Source organism: Hemicordylus capensis, chromosome 1, assembly GCF_027244095.1.
Source record: "Hemicordylus capensis ecotype Gifberg chromosome 1, rHemCap1.1.pri, whole genome shotgun sequence".
In the NCBI taxonomy this organism is placed as follows: Eukaryota; Metazoa; Chordata; class Lepidosauria; order Squamata; family Cordylidae; genus Hemicordylus; species Hemicordylus capensis.
In genome coordinates, this window is record NC_069657.1 from 433,211,147 (window position 1) to 433,235,427 (window position 24,281).

Sequence of the window (24,281 nt, forward strand, 5' to 3'; positions counted from 1 at the left end):
TCATTCCCCAGTACCATCACTGGCCCTTCAAATTAGGGTGCAATTCACCAAACGCTTCAATGGATCAATCCCATTGTGCCCTTAGGGTTAACTCAATCCCAATGGTGCTACTAATGTAACAGGCAAAAAAGGTCTCTTGATACACACACAAAATACTCCACTGCATAGCACGCTGAAGGCCAAACCAGGCGGAACAGTGGCAGAGCTATCTTTGTAAGTGTGGACCTGCCCCAATTAGATATAAAGCGAAGCAGGGTCTGGTTTTAAGCGAAAGGGGCCCCATGCACGAGGGGTTCTGAATTCTCCCGGTGCCTGCCACTCACTTCCCCACAGCTTCTCAGCCAGGCACTTTTCTCCTAGCCATGTTCAACCCCTGCTTTCTGTGACTGGACAGACCCACATTTAAAGCAAACTTGACACATTTTCCAGACTTCATGATAGGGATGTGCACAGAACTGGGCAGGGGTGGCTCGAAGGGGTCAGGGGTAGGACTTTAAGGTCGGGAGAGGGTGCACTTACCCCTCCCCATGCCTTGCCCCCACCGGCACTGGAGTCCTGTAAAATCTTTCGGGGTAGGACTTTAAGTTTCTACCTCCCTGCCACCCCTTCCCCTCTATGGATGGAAGTACCGGGCACACGAGCGCACGTCGTGATTGCGCATGAGCCCAACACTGCCGCCCCAAAAGATTTTACAGGACTTGAGCGCTGGCGGGTGGAAAGCAGGGGGAGGGGTAAATGCACCCTCCCCCGCCCTTAAAGTCCTACCCCTACCGCCCAACGTTTGAACCAGCCAGTGTTTGAAACTGTTCAGAGGCCCGTAAAAAGGCCTCCGAACAGGTGCATGCACATCCCTACTTAATGAAAGACACTGCAGAGGGGAAGGGTAACTGGGTTTCTCTTTATCCCTTTTACAAGAAATACTTAGGACAGAAACAGGGTTGCCTGAGACAAATGAAGATTGTATTGAATGACTGTACCTCTGAATGCCTTACTCGAAGCACCACAGTTAGTTGAGACATCATACAATGCCATTTTTTGTTTTCTACATCGTTTTGTATTTATGTCTGAACTTGGCCTGCCCACAAAATGTGGTTTGTTTCAGGCCAATTAGGATATGAAATCATGGTTTGAAATTGGTTTGCAAACCATGAGGTTTCATGTTCCGTCTGAATTCACAGATCACTGACCAATCGTTTTAACACTGCTTTGTTACAACCATTAACTTTTTTTGTAAACCACTTTGAATCTTAATGATTTGGCAGCATGAAAATGTGTTGACTGAAATAAGAATAATAAAATAAATTGCTGTCAGGGCCAAATATTAAATCAAATGGTTTTAAACTCTTTTCACTTAGGAACATGTCAGGTCCTCAGATTAATTTTATTATTATTATTTTACATTTATATTCCGCTCTTTCTCCACGGAGCCCAGAGTACTACATACTTGAGTTTCTCTTTCACAACAACCCTGTGAAGTAGGTTAGGCTGAGAGAAATAAAAATCTTTTTTAAAAGATTCTTAATAAAGAATCTTTTAAAAAAGACATCTTTTTTCAACTTTTCAAGCCTCAATTTGTCATTTCTTAGCCATTTTATTTGTACCTAGTAACAAAAAAAGGACTTGTTAGCACCTCCAAAACAACAACTAAGGAGCCATTTAAACAGATCTCTGTCAGTTAGGGCTACATCCCTTAGTAGTTGCATTCTTCGAGGTAGCACAGGACTCCTGTTGGTTGTTTTCATCAAATAAGAACAATCCTTACCCAAGTAAACAGTGGTTCTTAGAGAATGAGGCTATTCACACACATGTGCAGAACTGGGCTAAGGGAGCCCAGCCTGGTTTTGCATGCGCATGTGAACCACTGAGATCAGGCTGATCCCAGCAGCACCACAGTGGCAAACCCACCTAAGAAGCCTCTCTTCAAACCAGTTTAGGAGAGCAAGCCCTCTCCTAACCTAGTTTTCCTGTTCGTCAGCCGCAGCTGCCAGACTGTAGGGAGCCTGGGGAGGGAGGGTCCCCACGATGCACTCGCACAGTGCATTACGGTATTTCCAGGGGGTCAGGATGACACATCTCGACTGTCTGTGGGGAAGGCAAGTCTGATCTGCCTTCCCCACAGGCCTCAAACTGGAGCCCTTCTCACCAGTCTCGATTGCTCCCAAGCATCTCCTCCGATCCGCGTCAAAATTGGCCCCTTGGTGTATGGAAGATCTACGGGGGCTGAAGTGGCAAGGCAGGCAACTGGAGTGCAAGTGTAGAAAGACTCGACTTGAATCTGACAGACTGCGACATGGAGCACATTTAAAGATCTATGCTCAGGCAATACATGTGGCAAAGAAGCGGTTCTTTTCTGCCCATATTGCCTCTGCGAGTTCATGTCCAGTGGAGTTGTTCAGGGTTGTGAAGGGACTAGTATCTGCCCCCGCTCCCTTGAACCAGAATTTGGAGTCATCAGTTACCCGCTGTGATGTGTTTAAAGAGTTTTTTTGCAGATATAGCCTCTTGGATACCTGAAAACCCATCTTTTCACCCAAGCTTTCTCATCTTTTTAAAATTGTCTGTTTTAATTTTATGGTTGGTTTCAAACTGTTGTTTTGTTTTAACTTTTATATGTGTTTTAATTGTTTTAAGTTAACTGCCCAGAGACGAAAGTTTGGGCAGTATAGAAGTTTGATGAATGAATGAATGAATGAATGAATAGACATCATTTGAAAGGGCTCGATGACAGACATCCGGACTAATGTACTCAAGAGGATTGCATAGGAGTTACTGGACTACTTTAATTTCATTGGGACTACTCAGGAGTAAATTAGTCTAGATGTCAGTCAATAAGGGTATTCACAGATACAGCCTAACCCAAGCTAGGGCAGCCCTACATTTAGTAATTTTAATAATAATTTGTTTTATATTGTTTTTATTGCATTTTACGTATTTTATTTTTATTATTTATTTTATTTTAACCTAATTTTAACCTGTGATTTTAATGTTGGTATCTGTACACCACCTAAAGAGTTAGATATCAGGCGATATAAAATACGATAAATAAATAGAATAAATAAATAAAGTGTGTAAAGCGGCAGGAGCGAGGTAGCTCCCTGTGCTGCCCCTGCACCCAAGCCGCACTTCTCTACCCAGCGTTTCTCCAAGTAGCTCCCGTCACCTCGGCCAGCTCTCGTCTGGGCGATCACCAAAGGGTTAAACAGCCCCCCCCCCCCCGGTCTGGTGAGAGCTGCCACTGCACCCATGCCTCGGGGCACCCTGGGATGCAGGAGGGGAAAGCCCTCCCTCTCCCAGCGCATGTAGCACGGCAGATGGGAGGATGGTGGCTACTTGTCTGCCGGGGAAAGCAGGCGCGCTCCTGCCTTCCCCATAGCCCACCCGCCTTCCCTGGCGAGGTCACGTGAAGGACCTCAATAGATTGCAAGGCATGTTTTAAAAGAAAACATTATCAATTTTTAGAAACAAACTGTAATACTAACTAAAACCACTGTACAACTACCAGGCAAGTTAGAGTGAAATGAACCATTTTTGACCTATAAATATCAGCATTCTTCTGACGGCTTTGAGGAGACTGTATGAACATCTATCAAAGATTATTTCAGTCAACACAATACTTACACTGCAGGGGGTGTGATGAGTTTACCTTTGAGTGCTTTTCAATTCTATGATCCTGGGCTGACTTTCCCTCTCCTCCAACAAACATGAGCAGAGAATCTAAGCAAGCATGACAGCACTTTTTACACCAAGCGTACCACAAACTTGGCATTAAAACCATAAAGGGATCACAGGAGAATACACACAGCTTCCAATCTCACAATAGTCAAAAGCTAGCAGAGCAATGAAAATTTCAGCAAATGCGCCTGGCTCCAATATGGGTGGAAAATTTATTTCCGAGCCAAACTAACATTTGTTTGGCTTGCAGATGTATTGTTTTCACATTATAGTAGTAAAAGACCCTATCAGTTTTCAAAACAGAGTTTGCATCAAGGCCCAATTTTAGTCAGTTGCTTAGAGGCTGAATTTCATTCAGCACAGTCCTCACAATGCTGGCTGACTCAGTTCCTAATCTTTCCGTCATTTTAAGGGACAGGAGTGGGCAGCCAACCAACCAAACTGATCTTACTACAGCATATCCCAGAAGGAGCTTTCCACAAATTGCATATTATAATGCCAAAGAAACACCACCACCCCTGCCCCCGCCAATTAATTAAGCTATCTCACCCTGATTTGGTCATCCCTGTGCTAAACCATTAGCACAAGGCATAGCTGAGAAGGCCACTCTCCAGAAATGCGCAGAGGTGGGTGGACCACACCACCAGTCACCACTACACAAATCAGCATAGTTCTCAATTTTAAAATGTTTGCAATGGAGGAGATATTAAAAGGTGGCTTCACGCAGGGCAGCATTAGGTCCGGTGGCACCTGCTGAGCGTGCACATCCGGCATGAATCACAGGTGTCGTGCATCTTGTGATGTGTGAAGCTGGAAATGTTGGGTTGCTGAGCAGCCCTTCCCTCCACCACTTGATATCTGTAACCAAGATGCAAAGTTGAGTGGTGGATATTGGGTGGCAGAGGGAAGAGCTGCTTGGAGACCCAACATTTTTGGGTCCGCGCATCACAAAATGCACCGAACTTGCAGCTCGCACAGAGAATGTGTGCTTGGCAGGAGCCAGCAGATGCTGCTGCCTTACTTGCCATTGTGATGTCTGAAGTCACCCAAAGATTTACTGTAGCACAAAGATTGCACTCATGCCAATGGAAGGAACAAAAACCCATTCCCAAAAGCCTCTCTCTCCTCCAGACAGACCAACTCCATTTCACTCAGTGGCGGTCTGAAGTTAATCCTAGACCACAAATGCCACTCAAGTCAACCTCAACACCCCATGCAGTATGAAAGTTACACACACCACTGTGGCACCCAGTGCCAGCCCAAGCCATTTTGCTGCCTGTGGCTAAACATTCAAATGGCAAGGCTGACAGGCACTATACACAGCCACAAGTGTGGTGAAAAAGGGACATCTAACTACCCATTCGCATTTCCCTCCATGGGACCAAAGAGAGCCCAATTGCAGACCTTCCCTGGCCAAGAACAACACTCCTCCTCTGGCCAGTGGGAAAATGCACATGGGTGGGGGCCTCAGCAGTCTGACAGATAAAGGATGGCTTCAGACTAGTTCCCTCCCTTCCCCAGAATCTATTTCGGATTAGGTAAGAGGTTTCTGGGTAAATTCATACCAATTAAGGCAAGAACACACAGCCTTCTGCACCCAGGTATGCTAGGTTACTTCAGTGACAAAAGGGCTTCTTCACAGAAGACAAATTTCCTACACAAAAGTCACTTCCATGTTGGAAATGGTACAAAAATCCATTTGCTGGTGTCATCGTAATTTGCCCCATCTCAGCGCACACACTTATTTTACTGGGCACTCATGACTAGAAGCCTCCATCAGTGTAGGAAAACATATGTCTTGCAAAGCAGCTCCTGATCCTTTCTGAAAATGCACTATTGTCAGAAGTAAGGAAAATCTATGAAGCTTTTAAAGACCTGAGCAGAAGAGCTTATTTTTCTTTCTCAGCTAAGAGCATTTTTGCATGTTACACAGAGATCACTGCATATGCAGGACCCCCAGGAAGAGAGATGCTCTCTTCCCTTGAGGAGCCACCTGTTCAGGCTTTGCACATAACTTGACAAAATGTTAGTTTCACACAAGCACACAAAAGCAGAACTGTGCAACTAACAACCAGAAAAATAAAATAAAAAGCATAATGGGACCTTAGGGACTGCGTACACTTCAAAAAACCTATTATCAACTTCAAATAGGTTCCGCAAGTCAAGAAATTAATATAATGTTTCATGTGGTTAATAGTGAAATCAATCTGAGGCTTTCATAAAGGACTTTCTGCGGTACTGCAAGATCAAAAAGATCGGGAGTGTCAAGTCATTTAGCTATGCAAAGCAGAGGTACATTTTCAACATTCACATTTAGTATCATCCATATTCCAAACAGCCACCTATTGGTGCAGCGGGGAAATGAGCAAGAGGTTGCCGGTTCGAATCCCTGCTGGTATGTTTCCCAGGTTATGGAAAACACCTATATTGGGCAGCAGCAATATAGGAAGATGCCGAAAGGCATTATTTCATACTGCATGGGAAGAGGCAATGGTAAACCCCTCCTGTATTCTACCAAAGACAACCACAGGGCTCTGTGGTCCCCAGGAGTCAACACTGACTTGATGGCACACTTTGCCTTTACCACTGAGCTAGGGCCCTATCCCATAAGGGGACTACCAAGTAACATCAGACTATATTTGGCAGCAGTGATATAGAAAGGTGCTGAAAGGCATCATCTCACACTGCACAGGAGGCGGCAATGGTAAACCCCTCCTGTATTCTACCAAAGAAAACCAGATGGCTCTGTGGTCCCCACGAGTCGACACTGACTCAAGGGCACAACTTTACTTTATATTCCAAACACACATAACTGCAACCCTATTCAAACACTACTAGTTATACTGAATTGTCTCACTAACCTTACTGAACCCCCTTAAAAAAAATGCAACCACTGCTTGGAGCAAGGAAGTTCAATAGAAGACCCCTGTAGCACTTTCTCTCTTTCATCTGGGAACACTCTGAAAACCTCAGCTCTGGCCAGAAGTTACTAGTCCTTAAGAAAACCCAAGAGAAAATTCTTGAAAGCATGATTGCAGTGGAGATTCAACCAAACTCCCATAAAAACAGCTTATGCAATAATGTTCTAGCTCAGCTCCCATTCAGTTCAATGGAGTTTGCTCAGGAGAATTTCAGTTTAGGCCAGCACTCTGCCTCTGGCAGTAGTCAGCCCAATTAATGTACAGGCAGTTTACTTCTACATTTTTTTAAAAAAATTACACTTTCCCATTAGTGGTGCCTTCTCCTATGATTTGCTGGTCTCAAGATCATTATTTTTGCATGGGTATATGAATTAAATAATGGTTAGCTTCCGTTTTGCAAAGTGGTTTATAAGTTTGTATTAACTAATGCCAAGTCATACTAAAATAAAATAATTGCCAAGAAGTCTTGAAATAACTACTGGTCCCGTCACCCCTTCAAGGCAACACACACTTGTATCTCAACTTCTGTTTAAAAAAAAAAAAGTATGTCTTCTGCTAGCTATGAAACTCAAAAACATGCCTCAGGTATAAAACTTGTTGTGCCAGCACCGAAGCACAAAATGAGCCATAATCAACTCCTGGTAGAGTGTGAGCCATGATACAAATGATGCAAAGACATTGCTCCCATACTGCAGCCAGGCAGAAATGTTTAGGGCAGGGTTGTAAGAGATTTTAAATGAGGATGGCAAAGTTGTAAAACTTTTTGTTTATGATATCTAGCTTAGGATTCCAAATCCATAGATGTGGGGGTATTGCACACGTCAAACTGATACTGAACAGGGAAGAACAGAATTAAGAACTTAAGAATTAATTAAGATGCTTATGTTTATAGGACAATGGGCCAAAAAGAGTGGGGGAAGTTTCTTCCCAAATAAAATGGGAGTTTCAGAAAGGAAGCACACGTGTTTCACACTCACCAGATACCATCTACACAAGGCAAGTCCCCCAATAGAGGAGTGGTAGGCAGCTTTCTTATGCTCTCTGAGTCATGTAGAAAGTCTTTTCTTAAGTACAGATTGTGGAACCCAAGTTTTTTGGGAGGGGAAAAATATACAGTTGATAATCAGAGTTTGAACAGCTGCTGGAATGTGATGCCAGAGGTCATAAATCCTGAGCAATGCAGCCAAACTCTTGATGCTTCTAGTGAATTGCTTGCTTCCATTTACTAACACTTCAAGTTATTTCCACCAGTCTTCTGGTTTAATCTCAGAGAACTATGAGTCAAATGAAAAGCAGAGGAGATATGCCAAAAGGAAATATTAATATTATTTAGCAGTGTTTGCAGAATCCCAAGACATCATACCACATGACTACAATATTTGGCTATGCTGGTCAAAGACTGAAATAAAGACTATACTATGCAATATTTGGTATTTTTTTAACGTCTCTAATTAGAAACTGAGAGAATCTCAACTTTCACTTAATCAAAAAGTGTTTAAATTGCACAGTTGTTCAGAAGAGCTGTAAATGTTTGCGGAGTGCCGTCAGTAACACAGAAACCAAGTATAATCTCATTCTTTGTAGTGCGCCTGACTCATAGTTTCTGAACATCTGAGGTCGACAGCACAATATCAGTATGAAACTAGCCCATACTTTAAAACCCCATAAACCATTATGTAGTGCTATATATGTTTATACAGAATTCTGAAAAACACATGTTTTAGGTCAATAAATGTGTGCCCATCTTAATTTTCAGCACAGATGCATCAAATATGTAAACAATGTAAACAGATGTATTCGATTTAAAGTCTTCAAAAAAAGTTCTCACAATCCTTGCAAACTGCAGTGAATTCCAACCTGCCTGGTCTGTGGCTGTATGAGAGGAGAGAGAGAGATGGTTTTCTATTTGCCACAAACAGCTAACGGCCACCAATTACTCCTCTTCACCAATGGTACTGTGTATACGGTCCAGATCTAGTCAAACTCCAAGCAAGATCCATAGGCTTCTGGAAGTAACCACTAACAGCTGGATTCAGAAGACTGTAAAGTAAACAGCCCACTCTTCTTCTTGGTCATTATTCCTTTAGGACCTACTGCACTATTTGCAGTTGACCCAAATGCACAAGAATGAGGACAATGTAAAATAGCTCTAAGCTACCAGCAGAACACATTATTTTCTGTTCTCTCCTCTCTTCCTTCTTAAGGACTATTTTACAATGAGATATTGCTACGTCATCTCAGTATCAAGTTCAAAGCCCTATCTAAGCACTAATGATGATCAATATTAATCCTGTTCAGGCCAAGTTATTTAACACACGTAAAATTCTTACAGTAAGGCCAGAACTTTTGAACTGAACTGTGTATCCTTTTCTAGCAATGTTGCTACTTCGACACATACAATACCCACTTAACTGTAATGTTATACTGGGATAATCTGGTATATGTACTAGAACTACAAAATGATGGTAATTTCGCTATATTTCAGAATACGGACTCAGGTCCTAGAAGTGACCTATTTTTTCCACAAAGCCAAATACAGTCATACCTCATTTTAAAAATAATTCAGCATTATCAAGTACTGTATATCAGTCATCCAAAATATTTTTTGCCACATTCCAAATTTGGACCATAAGAAACCAAAGCACTGCTGTCTTTAGAGTATTAAGAGATACAAGGAGAAACTAGTTATAAGGTTGCTGGTCTCCCCCGCCCCCCCCCCCCACTTTGCAGTGAATATTAAGGCAGCTGAGCAATCGGCTTCTAGGGTGTAACCCACTTTCTGCCTCATGCCACCTCCTCCCTGTTCTTCTCCACACACAACGGGGAGGAGCAAGAAACATCAAGCGAGTTGGCAGAGAGGTCATTTGGCTGTATGCGGAGCAAGCAAAAAGCGGCAAACAGCGGCTTCCAAACTGCCAGCACATGTTGGACTGGAGTCAGAAGGACCTCTAGTGAACTCTAGGAAGTGTAGCAGCAGCTGCTGCTGATCCCATCCACGGGAAAGGAAACTACAGCCGTATTTGATGCAAGCTAGACCTCATTAAAACCGGCAAATGTTCTTTAACAATCCTGTGAAAGACAGATTTTCATGAAGGCAGAGTTTTGATAATAGTGCCACGGACTGTTAGTACCCAACAGGCTTTCCATGTTGCTGGGACGACTTAGGCCTTATTCGCATTGAGGCAGAATACCTGTGTTGCTGTAGCACTTCAGACTGCAGGTGGAGGTTCATATGACTGAATACCTCCACATGCAAAAAAGGAAAACACACACACACACGTATATACTGCATATAGGGATGTTCATGAGCCACAGTTTGAATACGAACTGGACACCATGCTGACCACACAAATGGCTTCTGCACATGCGTGAAGGCCATGTGCGTGCCAGCGACATGCACAGACTGCTGCAGGAGGTTGTATGGTAAGGACGCGCGCTGCTCATTTTTAAAGGTGCCGCTTCCCACCCCCATCCCATTTTAGACTCAAACTGCCAAACCGGCTCGTGGATCGGCCAAACCAGAACAAACCAGTTTGTATTCGAACCCTAACTGTATGTGTATGTACATACACAAGCCCCTTCACGTAGGGGTAGCTTGGACAATACGTCTAACTGGACCCAGCCACCACCCGGTTAAGAGGGAGCGTGCATATGTCCCACTCTGCCCACCTGGAATATATAATTCCACCCCACATATGTGGGGACAGAATGTCCAAACTACCACTAATCAGGTGGTTCTAATACTGCTTTAAAGTAGTATTAATTGTCCCCATGAGATTAGGGACCATTCAGATGTTCCGCCTCCCATGTAAACATGGGAGACAGAACGGTGTACTGGGGGGCAGGGGGGTGACTGTGCATCCTCTCTTTTACTTGTGCAGCAGGCAGGGCTGAGTGGACATATAACCTCAGCTGGCCCACTGAAAACTAGACACTAGGGAAAACCTGTCCCCACTGATTATCTACTTTTCATAGGAACATCGGAAGCTACCTTATACCGAGTCAGACCATTGGTCCATCTAGCTCAGTACACAGACCGGCAGTGGCTTCTCCAAGACTGTTTTCAAAGTGGAGTGAGTTTTTATCCAAAGGAGCATTTGATCAGGGTGGTGCAATCCAGCTCACGTTTACCAGCTCAGTGAGATCTATACTTCTGTTATACTTTACATTCTCATTTATAAATATTATTCTATTCAATTGTACTGTTTTTGTAAGTATGAGACTTTCTCCAAGTTACATTAAGAACAGCCCTGCTGGATCAGGCCCAGGGCCTATCTAGTCCAGCATCCTGTTTCACACAGCGGCCCATCAGATGCCACTGGGAAGCCCACAGACAAGTGGGCATGCCCTTTCCCCTGCTGTTGATCCCCTGCAATGGGTATTCAGAAGCAACTTGACTCTTAGGCTAGAGGTGGCCTATAGCCCTCAGATTAGTAGCCAATGATAGACTTCTCCTCCATGAATTTATCTAAGCCCTTCTTAAAGCCATTCAGGCTGGTGGCTGTCACCACATCTTGTGGCAGAGAATTCCATAGGATAATTATGCACTGTGTGAAAAAGTACTTCCTTTTGTTGGTCCTACATTTCTTGGCAATCAGTTTAATAAGATGACCGCGGTCCTAGTGTTGAGAGAGAGGGAGCAGAATTTCTCTCTATCCACTTTCTCCACTCCATTGCATGATTGTATAGACCTCTATCATGTCTCCCCGTAGTCACCTTTTTTCTAAACTAAAAAGCCCCTGGTGTTGTAGTCTTGCCTCTATAAGAAAGGTGCTCTAGGCCCCTGATCATCTTGGTTGCCCTCTTCTGTACCTTCTCTAGTCCTGTAATGTCTTTTTTGAGGTATGGTGACCAGAACTGTACATGGTACTCCAAATGTGGCTACACCATAAATTAGTATAAGGGCATTATGATATTAGCAGTTTTATTTTCAACCCTCTTCCTAATGATTCCAAGCATGGAATTGGCCTTTTTCACAGCTGCCACAACTGAGTCAACACTTTCAATGAGTTATCTACCACAAGCCCAAGATCTGCCCCAATATGCATCATTTTACACTTGCTTACACTGAACCGCATTTGCCATTTTGTCGCCCACTCCCCCAGTTTGGAGAGATCCTTTTGGAGCTCCTCTCAATATGTTTTGGATTTCATTACTCTAAATAGTTTAGAGTCAAGTGCAAATCTGTCTGCCTCGCTACTTATACCAACTTCTAGATAATTTATGAACAAGTTGAAGAGCACCAGTCCCAGTACTGATCCTTGGGGGACCCCACTTCTTGCTTCCCTTCATTGTAAAAACTGTCCATTTATTCCTACCCTCTGTTTCCTGTCCTTCAAACAGTTACCAATCCACACATGAACCTGTCCCCTAATCTCATGACTGCTAAGTTTTCTCAAGTGTCTTTAATGAGGAACTTTGTCAAAAGCTTTTAGAAAGTCCAGGTATACTATGTCAACAGGATCACCTTTATCTGCACACCTGTTGACACCCTCAAAGAACTCCAAAAGGTTAGTGAGGCAAGATTTACCTTTGCAGAAGCCATGCTGGTTCTTTCAGCAGGGCCTGTTCTTCTATGTGCTTAACAATTTTATCTTTAATGCTTTCCATCAATTTGCCCAGCACAGAACTTAAGCTAACTGGACTGTAATTTCCCAGATCCACCCTAGATCTCTTTTTGAAAACTGGTGTTACTTTGGCTACTTTCCAGTTCTCTGGAACAGAGCTTGATTCTAGGGATAAGTTACATATTTTTGCAAGGAAATTGGCAATTTCTAATGGGCCCTAATCCGAATGATTCACATTTTTGAAGTTTCCAAAAATCCAGATTAAGATTTTTAGAATCTGAAGAGTCCATCAAAATCCAGATGTTATGTTCTTAATATATAACATCCAGAAAGAAAGCTGCAGATCTCTCCCCCAATAAGATATGTGCACCAGATGTGGGTGCAGATCATGTACCTCAGCACAGGAGATATGCGGCTTCCCTCTTTGGATATAACACAAATTTGTAAAAAAGAAAGGATACAGGAGCCATCTGCACTTCTGCTTTGCCTACAAAATCTCTTTTTCAGACGCCACCCTTTGTTCCCACATTTAAAAAGTTGTTACCTTAAAATGATCAAGTTCTACATAATCTAACTTCATAATCAAGTTCTTTGCTGCCAAGGTTCTGGAGGATATAATCTCTGCTCACTAGAAAATTTAGCACCAAGTCATCTTTCAGGAAGCTGAAGATATTCAGAATGGTTTCCAAACTGTCCATCCCAAAAAAGAATGTTAAAAGGATTCAAGAACAAGAACACAATTTTTCTTTCTCAAAAACAAAGGAAATGCTGCTATGAATGTGTGGCTTTGATGTGTAGTGCTTAAATAACATGTGTCATCTTTATTTCAAGAACTCAGTCAACTGCATCCTTTGTCTAAACCAAGCATTCTATCTCAGTGTGCTTGCATTAAACTCTAAAAACTATAGTGATGCCAGACAAAGGTTTATTAGAGAGCATTTTTATAATTACTTGGTACCTTTGCAACTGTTATAAACAGATTTTTGTGCTGCAATGCTTATGTTATTGTTCAAAGGGACTTTTCAAAATGTAATCTTATCTCATTTTCATGAATGTGAGCCTTTTAAAATATAAGTATAGACATATAAACAAATGGACTCATGCTGAAAACAAGTCAAACTTAAAATCAGCTTTCACCTGGAAGAAAGGGAAGTGGTCATATAAACTACACAATGCAGAAGACTTCCCCTCCCCTTCAGCACTGTAAACTTAGATGTAAACTTTGCCTGACGCTACAAGGAAAAGACAGACATTCACAAGTTGGTCCTTCAGAGAGCAAGCCCACTTAAAAGAAATTAGAAGTGAAATCTCTGCTATGGGTATGGTCTTCAAAATTGACCATAGGATTAAGCGTCACAAGCCCCATTACTTGCGATAGCAGCTGTGTGGCTAACTTGCCTAGTTAATTCTTAATCGTTCATTCTGCATGATTTGTCATGCATATATAGAAAACAACAATTGTGAGCAACCCGTAATATTACAGCAGCACTGCTTACGAAAGGGGCTAGTTCAGATGGCACTTTGAACCAGCTGGCATGAACATACAGGAGAGGAGCATAAGTGTACACGTCTCTCCTCACATCTGGTGCTCTGTTGCCAAACTGTGCAGGGGGAGGGAGCATTTGGACAAACTGTCACCCCACACCCCATGCAATGAAATGATGGTGCACTGGAGGCGAGAAGGGAGATGTGCATATTCATGTTCAACTCCCACATGTTTACATGGGCCAGCCAGAGAATTGTCCAAAGGTATCTACAGAATTAAATGCAGAGAGGGAATCTAAGAACTTTTTGAAGAGCATGGGCAAGAACAATTTCCACACATGCATATTACGACCAGAGGTGGAACAGAGGTCTGCCACCTGGTCCTTCCAAGAGCAATTTTTGTGCAGCTTTATAAGACAGAATTGGGGGAATTGACGTTTACCACAGCCATGAATCTAAGGTGAATCTAAGCTGCATGTACATCTTTTTCAGGAAACGCATATTACAACAGGTGGTCATATCGTACTTGCTTGACAGTACTATAAGTTTGAAACTTTATATATATCTATATCTATATCTATATATATAGATATATATGAAACACAGGAAACTGCCTTCTACAAAGAGCAATAGTAGGTCCATCTAGGCCAGGGATTCTCAAACATACTGCAGGACTACAACTCCCATCACCCCCAGCCATCAGTCATTGTGGCTGGGGATGATGGGAGTTGTAGTCCAACAAAATCTGGGGGCCCAAGTTGGAGAGCTGCTGGTCTATAGTGATTGGGAGCAGATTTTCAAGTTTTCAGACTGGACTTTCTCCCAGGTCTACCTAGAGATGCTAGGGATTCAACTTGGAACCTTTTACACGCAAAGCAGATGTTCTACCACTGAGACGTGCACTGTCCCCACAAGTCATTTATTAACAATACACAAAATAAAATATTACTTATTTATAATTTATTTAGCAGCATCTATGTCCATGGTATTTAACACAGATGGGACAGGGACTTGGCTTTACATTCTAAAAATGACACAAGAGAGACAATAGAGGAAGGAGGGGAGAAAGGGATACATTGAACATAAAATAAAGGTTAAAGGCGGCTTACATGCTACACAGCAAAACGCTGGCCACTAAGCACTGCCCACAATGCTGCCTGTGTCTGAAACACTGCCTGTGTCTGAAACGCTGCCCGTGCCGTTGCTGTTCCGCTGTGCAGAGTCACAGGTGCACGGCGCTATTTCATTACGGAGGCGGCATCATGCAACTACAATTGCACAATTTAAGTCACAGCAGAACACCCGTCTGCAACAGTGCAGGCGGTGATTTAGACATATGCAGCAGCATGGGTGATGCTGAACTACCTGTGTTTCACTGCACAGAATGAGAGTCACTGTGATTAATTTTGAGAATTATTTGAAAAAACACACACACACCTCATGCCCCTATGCTGAGTTTTTAAAAACACTTTTGCCATCCTACTTCCTACTTTATCTCTGCAATCACGAGAGCTGGAAAAGTGTATTTAAATATTAAGAGTCAAATCTTAGGTTCCTAGGACTCCAGCCAGAGGCTGCAGGGTTTATGCAAATTGTAAGTCATAGATTGCCAATAACTGGCTTATAACTGCCAAACTTTCCCAAGACAAATACTTCAACATTCAACTATCAGAATAAGCATCCTGGAGTGTAACAACTAACACACATATATTGGCAAAGGATTCACCTGGCAATGCAAGAAGATGATAAATAGAGAGAGAAGTGGGGAGAGAGAAACATGCCATTTTCAGCCTCACAACATGCTGTGAGGTTCCTAAAGGATGGGCCCTGGGGAAAGAAAAAGATCTACAGAAACACAAGGTTGGTGTACCGATCACTAGTGCAACCATTATAGCAAGCTGGGAATATAGCCTCTAGTTATGCAATGATGGATGACAGGACATTTTCCCCACCTCCTAGGTATAAATACAGGCGTGGCATTACAGAAAATTTATACCTTCCTTAGAAATTGGCTGCATCAATCTACCAATGTCCGGGGCTGAACTAGGAACAGAAGAACTGGATTGCTCGCCAAAAGAAATGCTGGGATGCTAAATGCTTCAGCTCAGGGCAATGGATTAATTCTAAACACACTAACTAGAGAATAAGTCCCACTGAACCCACGGGACTCACTTCTGAGTAAACGTGCACACGGGCAGGCTGTAATACTACCAGTTGGTACTTAAGGACACCGAGGACATTCACGTTGTGATCAAAGGTCAATCAAGTCATCCAAACAACAAAGGCACCCAGAGAGGCATCTCTGGCATCTGTTCTAGGACTGTGGAACTCCTTTCCCTTGGAAAGCCTGATAAACCCACCTGAACATCTGCCACAAAAATATCAATCCTTTTTGGCTGAGCTGTCATTAACAAGCAGTTTGAGCAGGTGTGGTCAGCTTTTTGTTTGTTTAATATGTTTCACATTTTATTACCTTTTTATAACCTGCAGCCACATTCCCCAGCTCCTTGGAACACAGCAAGAAATTAAATTAAGCCAAAGGGTAGTGTCACTTCTGGCCAAACTGTTTACCTAACCAATTAAACACACACTCACTACCAGCAGTGTTTGGTACTTTACCTATCTGGCTTCCAACAATAATGTACAATGCCTTTGCACTTGTTAACAGCTTCATTCTTTATTAGGGTTGCCACATTTTCCTCTCTGAAAGAGCACACGTGCTGTTAAACAGCTGCATGTCAGGAAGAGATTCAGTGGGTGTCGTTTCCCCCAACACTTCATTTCCATGCATGAAAAAGCCCCCACTGTTGAATTTCTTCCTATCATACACCTATTAAAGGCAGAAAATCCTGTCAGATGATAGAAGTAACAACGATTTTGTATGCATGTTTTAGCTGCATTCCTAAAAACAGTTACCAGCCACTTTTTTTTTGCTTTGATATGTTATTTTCTTCATCCTAATACTTTATAAAGAAACAGGTTGCACAGATATTTTCACAAGTGTCCTACTTTTTGAGCTAAACCAGAAAAAAGTAAGCTCCAATACGTTTTACAGCCTATTTTTAAAAATCAAAGCAAAGAGACTATAAAAGAAAACCAAGGGATTCCCCCCTCCCCCTGCATTCTGATTGGTGGAGTTTTCAGGAAGTGCCTTCAGTTTCCATGGTAAAAACGGGAAGATAAACATGCCTGCTTTAAAATGCTCTGAACAGCTACATATGCACTTGGGAATAAACTGAGTTAAGAGCACATCTATGCAGCAGCTTCCCATGCTCTTGGTTCAGTGCTGTGTAACAAATAAGAGAACTGGAAGTATGCCTAACAAAGGGAGTTACCTTTCCCCCTTGGGACATCTCAACACTCAAAGCAGGAAACCAACCATGCTGAAGCACCCTGCTCATAAGTACTATGGGGACAGGATAAAATATAACAGCTCCTAAGCTGAAGTCAGGTGAGACACACCTCAAACGGTCTGTACATCACGCAATCAGTATGAGGTTCTGGAATCTCTGTGCCACATTAATAAGATCATATGTAAACAACACATCCTCTTAGCTTCGTACTGGATGGGATATAGGCTGGCCAATACTACTCTCGTGTGCTCTTCAGCTCTATGAAATCTAAGTGCACTTCCAAACCTTGCTAATCACATATTCAAGTAGAACGTGGACAACAATTCTCATCCCATCAATGCAACTCCACGAAGATGGGCATGCGGGGAGGCAGGGCTATTTTGCACCTAAACAAAGCCCCAAAACAGGAAGTAACTCTTTAATAAGGCACTTTCTGTTTCAGAGGCTGTCTTCCCATAGTCCTAATGTCTGGAAATGGTCGAAGAAGCAGGCTGGATATTTTGGCTAAAAGCTCTATTCACATCCTCCAGAAGAGCCCCGCTGACATTGACAGAACCACTCTAAATAAAAGGGCATAAGTATCACAGCCCTCTCTGTATATGACTAACCATACGTCAACTTCTTGCTTTTCTGGAATATTTTCCAGAAACACATTCTCTTTGGATATTTCAGCCCCTTATTTTCTATAGCACACCCAGTGAGGCGCTTCACACGGCACGTGTGAAGAGCTTGACAGGGTTCTGTGGGGAGAGTCGGCTTAGCCCGCTCTCCCTGCAGACGAGCAGCTGCTCGTAGTTGGGCAGCCAAATCGGCTGCCCACACGACTGCCAGCTCCGTCACAGAGCCGGCAGGGGCTATGGAGATCAGGGGTTGCGCGGTCCCCGGAAGTTCCAGGATGCCCCGCGCACTTGCACAGGGCATCCTGTAGAGCACAAAAACAAGAACATCCTGGAGAGCACAAAAACAAGGTTAGCGGAGCGATCGCTCCATTAACCTCATTTAAGGGGAGGGGGATTTAACGAGGCTAGCTGTCGGGAGTTGCGCGGCTCCTGTTGCAGCACACAATCGACCCAAAGCAGGCTGGGCTCCCTTAGCCCACTTTTGGGTGATCGTGGGAATAGTCTCAGTATGTTAATCCTATCAAAACATGCTAATTAATAGCATTTTTAATGCTTCAGAGTTTTCAACCTTTCTTAAGTGCACCCTTTGTATCTCAATGCTTCAGCTCGGGTACCCCATATAAGCAGCCATATAAGTCATGGGTGCCACCCTTCCCCACCTGGAGAGGGAGCCAATGGTGTCGCATACGAGTCAGGGAGGCGAGAGGGTTCTGCGTACCCTCTATGAAGAATCAAGTACCCTCAGGGTTTGGGTAGCCCTGGCTGAAAACCCGTTTTGGAATGTTTAAAATACTTCACATACACTGTTCCAGCAATCTTTACCACAACCCTGTAAGGCAGAGCAATATTGTCCCTATGTTGCAGATGGAAGGATGAGCCACAGTGGCTTGCAAAAGGCCATCTAATGAATCCATGGCACAGGCAAGATTTGACCTGGGGGACGTCATGGTTCACAAACCTCTTGGCCTCTACGCTCTACTACCTGAACCCTTCAGACATAACACAAGGACCCAAATACAAAAAAGGGAACGTGGTGTAGTGGTTAGAGTGCTGGACTAGGACCGGGGAGACCCGAGTTCAAATCCCCATTCAGCCATGATACTAGCTGGGTGACTCTGGGCCAGTCACTTCTCTCTCAGCCTAACCTACTTCACAGGGTTGTTGTGAGAAGAAACTCGAGTATGTAGTACACCGCTCTGGGCTCCTTGGAGGAAGAGCGGGATATAAATGTAATAAATAAATAATAATAAATAAATAAATAACAAAGGCGAGTTACATTCAGAACAGGAGCCAAGAAGGTTCTTACCATGGTCTTGCTTACCCATTGAGCTCAGATAATGATTGAAAGCTTGACAGGGGGGGCTTGGAGTCTGTGTGGCCTTGTCGCAACTCATAGGTGCAGGACTCCTGTCGGTGTCAAAAGAGAAATACCCACTGGAGGATCTGGACAGCAGTCGGGATCTTCTTACAAACATGAACAGCGGGGATCTGGTAGCAAATGGACTAGGGCTGGAGGGTGGTGCCAGTGGTCCCTGAGGGCTACTGGGTGAAGAACTGTCCCGCTCGCCAAAAAGATTACCTTGGTGCTCAGTTTGTAGGGAGGTAGGGGCCCCAGGCCGAAGATGCTGAGATTGAACTGGCCTCTCAGGAGGCTGCAATTGTCCACCTTCTCTATCGCACTCAGAATTCAAATCAGAAGATTGTTTTGCCATTTGGCCTTTTTTCCCCTCTCCTGGAAAAAAAAGAGAGAGAGGGAGGGAGGAAGAGAAAAAAAACACAATGCAAATTATATACAAGGTTCACCCAGACTGGGTAACAATGATGACTTGCAGCAGAGTCATTAGGTGATCACTAGAATGTGAACAATGCAGTCACTTTGCATTTTACATCCCCATAGGATTTCAAGCACTGATCAACCTTGCATGCCAAATTTGAAAGAGAAGAGAAATCAAGCACTGTTAAAAGGTGTCAATAAGTATTGCTATCCAGTCCAACACCTTGGTAAACTCCAAAGCCTTGGTAAAAAGAACAGGAGTGGAAAAAGTTTTAAGGCAGAACTTCTTCACAAGCTGAGTAGTGTTCCAAGACAGGCAATGTTTACAGAAGGGGGGGGGAATTGGCCCAATTGTGGGGGGTGTGTGTGTGTGTGTGTGCGTGCGTGTGTGTGTGTGTGTAAGTATTAAGCGGGGATCCCCACAGTCCCACCACTCCAAGTCATTAAGGGTGGGGGGAGTCAGATACAGCGTTGAAATGTTATGTGAGGAGTCGATGCCGTGATTGTGCAGGACAGGGAACCCGGCCAGGCTCCCGCTCCATTGTTCTACCGAATATGCTGATCACAGCAAGTCTGGAAGGTCTGGCAAGAGCCATCAGTTGTAGTAAAGTGCGTCACAATAGAGTTCGTACACTGCAAAGTGCTTCTCCGTACACTCCTCCTCCTTCATCCTTTTAAGGCTACTCCACCACCAAATCCTGCTCCGCATTACACGGCAAGAAAAGGCACGGGAGAGAAGACCGTTTGCACTTCGGAAGAACCTCGCAAGGCGCCCGAGAGTGCCTTGTTGGATTCGTCTCGGGGCGGGGGAGGCTTTTGTTTTGCTCTTGGGTGACGAAGCGAACTCCAAAGGCGACAACCCGCAACGAGCCGCGGCCGGTCACTCCGCAGGCGACCCGAGAGGCGACCCGCTTGCCTCGTGCACGCACGCACGCGCGCACACACACACACACACTCACCTTTATTTACTTTCTTTCAAACCGTAGTGTAGTAGCCTATGACCGGGCGAAGCAAGCGCTCGAGGAACAGCCACGAGTAACAACAGGTTGAGGGGAAGCGCCGCCAGTGTGGAGACCCAATGAGCAAACGCATGCCGAGACAGGCAAGCCGAGGGCAGCGGCGGCAACCCGGGGAGTCACGCCGAGCAAGTGCCCGGGAGAGCGCGGGAGGGGAAGGGAGGCAGGCGGGCACCCCCGGCCCCGCGCTGCGCCTTGCGGAGGCATTCCGTTGCCAGCCCAAGTCGCTTCTCGGGGGTCGTCTGCGTGAGAGCGCTGGCTGCCGGGCGACCCCGGCCCGGCTGCTGCGAGCCGGAGCGCGGAGGATCCAACCCCTGCCCCTTGAAGCCCAACAAAGGAGAGCGAGCGCAAGGCAGGAGCATAACAACAACAGACCGAGACACACACACACGCACGCACCAGCGGGGAGGGGGGAGCGCGAGAGAGGCGCGGGCGGGCGGGCGGGCGGGCAGAGGAGCCAGGCACGCACCCTAGTCCCCAGCTCGCCCCCGCTACTTACGCTTTAGGGCTTCTGAGTCATCCCCGAGGCGAGCCCGCAAACTTCTGCCCGCAGGCTGAGCCCCGCGCCCACAGAGCCCGAGAGGAGCGGCCCAAGGGGGCACGCGCGCCTGGAGAGAGCTCTCCGGTGAGGCTGGCGCTGGCACCGCTGTCTGCCGCTGCCGCTATTGCCGCCGCCACCGCACGCACTCGCACACAGCCAACCAGGAGGACAGCGCCGCGATGACTGCAGCTTTGCCTCTCTCCAAAGCAAGAGAGGGGGAGCCCTCCCCGTCGCCACTGCAAGACATTGGCTGAGGCCACAAGGCCAATCCGGCGCTGCAGGGGCGGCCCCACTCCGCCCACTGCAAGCGAGGCCACTGTTTACAAACTAGGTGCAGAGGGGGTGGGGAAGGAGGGAGACACACACACACACGCGCGCGCGCGCCCCAGCCCAGACACACACACCCGCTCTCTCCGGAGCGCGCGCGGCCTGCCACAACCCTGCCTCTGCCCTCCCCCCGCGGCCCGCCCTCCCTCTCTCCCCGCCTTCGGTCGGTCCCCAAGAGGAGTTTCCTGGAGCCGCTGCAGCGACGGTGTGTGGCGCTAAGGCGAGAAGCGCTCCGCAGCCGCCGCGCGGGGCTCTGCCCTGTAGGCTGGCCCGACGCCAACCCGCCTTCCAACGGGGCTTTGGGCTTTGCCTTTTGTCTTGTTAGCCGAGGCTCTCAAGAGTGGCCGCGCGTTTCCCGGCGCCACGGCCACGCCAACAGCCCTGCGCAACGCCCCCCTCCCGTGCCCGGGCTTCACCCCCGGCTAGCCTTTTGCTCCGCTTCGCTTAGGATCCCTCCCCATGCCCGCACCTCACGGAGCATCCGCTCCCCGTTCCAGACACAGATTCAGCAGAGTCCACCCCATCTAAAGCTCATCCACTCCCCTGGCATGGCAGCAGAGTCCCCTCTCCGCCCTCCCGCTGCCCTTTGAGGGCGGCGGCGCTGGATCAGGCCAAAGGTTTTTAGTCCAGCGTCCTGTGCCTCCCAGCGGCACAACAGATGCCTCCGACAAGTCCACAAGTGGGAGTTGATGAATGCGTGCAGCTCTCCTGCTGTTGCTTGCCTCTGAATCTGGAGGTAGTAGCCTATAGGCATCAGGCATGAAAGCCACTGGTAGATTTGCCCAGCACAAACTTCATTCATCTGTTCTGTTTCTAGGTACAATTCGGTATGCTGGTTGAAACCCTAAAAACCCTAAATGCTTTGAGTCCCAGATCTCTCAAGGAGTGCCTGCTCCCACCACCCAGCTGAATCTGCCTGACAAGATGTACTGGGAGGGTTTTGCTCTGCATGGGATGCCTGTGTGGCCTGTTTTTCATGAATGCAGGGCAGAACCTTCCCTGGGTTAGCCCCCAATTATGGAACTCTTTCCCATTTGTTCTGGAGACAAGTGAAGACAGACGGCCTTGTTTGCCCAGACATGCAGCCTTAAGTTGTGTGTGATTATTGGCTGCCTATTTTTTTTAAATCATTTGCTCCTATGCTTAAAAAAAAAAAATAATAACGTAAGTGTACTTTTTCATGTTGCTATGTTTATAGATTCCTTGACACCAACTTGTAGTACTAGGACAAAGGGTGGTCTAGAAAATACAGTCATCTCTCGCCAACCATGCGAGTTCCATTCCAGCAAAACCCCGCAGTTGGCAGATTTGCGGTTGGTGAAGCATTAAAGTCTATGGGAAACGGGGTTAGGGTAACTGCAACTCCAAAAACACCAAAACAAAAAGGGGAAAATGCTTTTAAAAGTCAGGGGGAATCACCCCAAATCCCTTAATATCACCAAGAGGAATGAGAAGATTGAACCTCTGAAAAACTTTTTGACCCCCCCAAAAACACGCATGCAATTTAAATTGGCAAAGGTCACCAAGAGGAATGAACAGTTTGAATCTCTGAACCCCGCCAAATAACAAAACCACTAAGCCCCCCCCCCCACCGCCACTAAATACCTCGCCGACTGCGGATACTCGGGTTGCGGTTGGCAAAACCAGTCACTCTGTTTCAGTCGCATACACGTAAAACCGTGGTTGGCAAGGGATGGCTGTAATTCCCTTTTAAAGCCATCTAAGCTAATAGTCTAGTCATCACCACATCTGGTGGCAGTGAATTCCATAGATTAATTCTGCGTGGTCTGAAGTGTTTCCTTTTGTCTGTCCTGAATCTCCTGCCAACAATTTTCACTGGATTGCTCCTGGTTCTAGTATTATGAAGGGGGTGGAATTCTCTGTCCACTCCATTCCATGCACCATTTCCCCCTTCATCCCAACACATGATGGCACTCTTACCCAGGTCCCCAGACTTAGTCCACCTGCCCTCAAACATTCAGCCCATCAACACACACCACAGGCTGTGCTCTCTCCTCACTGGAGACCTACTGCACAACTTCAGCTCTCCAGCTGCTGCAGTTGGACCACCATTCACACCATCACTTTACAAATAAAGTCAGCCAGCACCAGCCATGCCACAGCTTGCCAGACTCCCACTCTGTTTTGCATTCACCCTGCCAGCACCAAGTGCCAGCAACCCACTCATTCCCAGAAATAGGCCCTTCTGACCTCATAAATGCCCCTCGCTTTAGAACCTAGCACACTTCCCAGACCATACAAGTCCCTCCTCTCCAACTCCCCACAGACCTCACACTATATCTTGCTCAGGCAGACGCTTATGAATTGTTCTCTTTGTCTCCCACTCCAGACCCATGCAAAGCATACCCATACTGGTGTTGTGTGCCATGGTGGCTACCACACTGAGCTGCAAATTAGGACCTCCCTTTCTTGAACCTTGCCTCTGTCATGGAATCATTTGGTAGCCGGGGGCAGAGGCGTAACTATAATAGGGCAAGGGGAGACAGTTGTCTGGGGGCCCACTGCCTGGGCCCCCCCCAGAGGCAAGTCACATGACTGACTGACTCCCCAGCCGCGCTCCCGCCTGGGCTTCCTTCAGTTGTATTCATCCTCCGAAACTGATGTGGGCGTTAAGACCTGGAGCTACCAGAAAAGCATGTCTTTCTCTAGTACTATTAAATGACTTGCATCGTCCACAATTTACAAAACCTTAAAAAAAATAATTTAGGATGATGTTCTATTGTGGCACATAGGAGATACATATATACATATATTAAAAATATATACATTTTACTATGCTTTTTGTTACCACTATTCAGCCTCATTTAAGATTTCTTTACTTCATGAGCTGAGCAGTGGCGGGAGGCATTTTAAAATCTTGTCTCTGGGCCCACTCTGACCTTGCTACGCCCCTGGCCTGGGGCCAGCCCCTCTCACAGCTTCAGCTGCAATATGGGGACAATAATACTTACCTTACTCAGACTTGGGTGCTCCAGATGTTCTTG

At 45.6% G+C, this 24,281-nt stretch overlaps 1 protein-coding gene across 8 annotated transcripts in view; it reads right to left on the reverse strand.

Annotated features, from left to right (window-relative positions):
• The window catches only part of BCL2L11 (BCL2 like 11), a 50,463-nt gene extending 28,673 nt beyond the window's left edge, over positions 1 to 21,790 (reverse strand). For 2 of the 8 annotated variants that reach the window (XM_053313605.1, XM_053313586.1), the window contains exons 1-2: positions 20,908 to 21,273; positions 18,940 to 19,350 (exon numbers count right to left, since the gene is read on the reverse strand). In XM_053313605.1, coding sequence (XP_053169580.1) covers positions 18,940 to 19,330 — 391 coding nt within the window. In that variant the 5' untranslated portion in view covers positions 19,331 to 19,350; positions 20,908 to 21,273. The other 6 variants (XM_053313597.1, XM_053313547.1, XM_053313576.1 and 3 more) reach the window with 5 other exon arrangements.
• Positions 21,791 to 24,281: the final 2,491 nt, after the last annotated feature.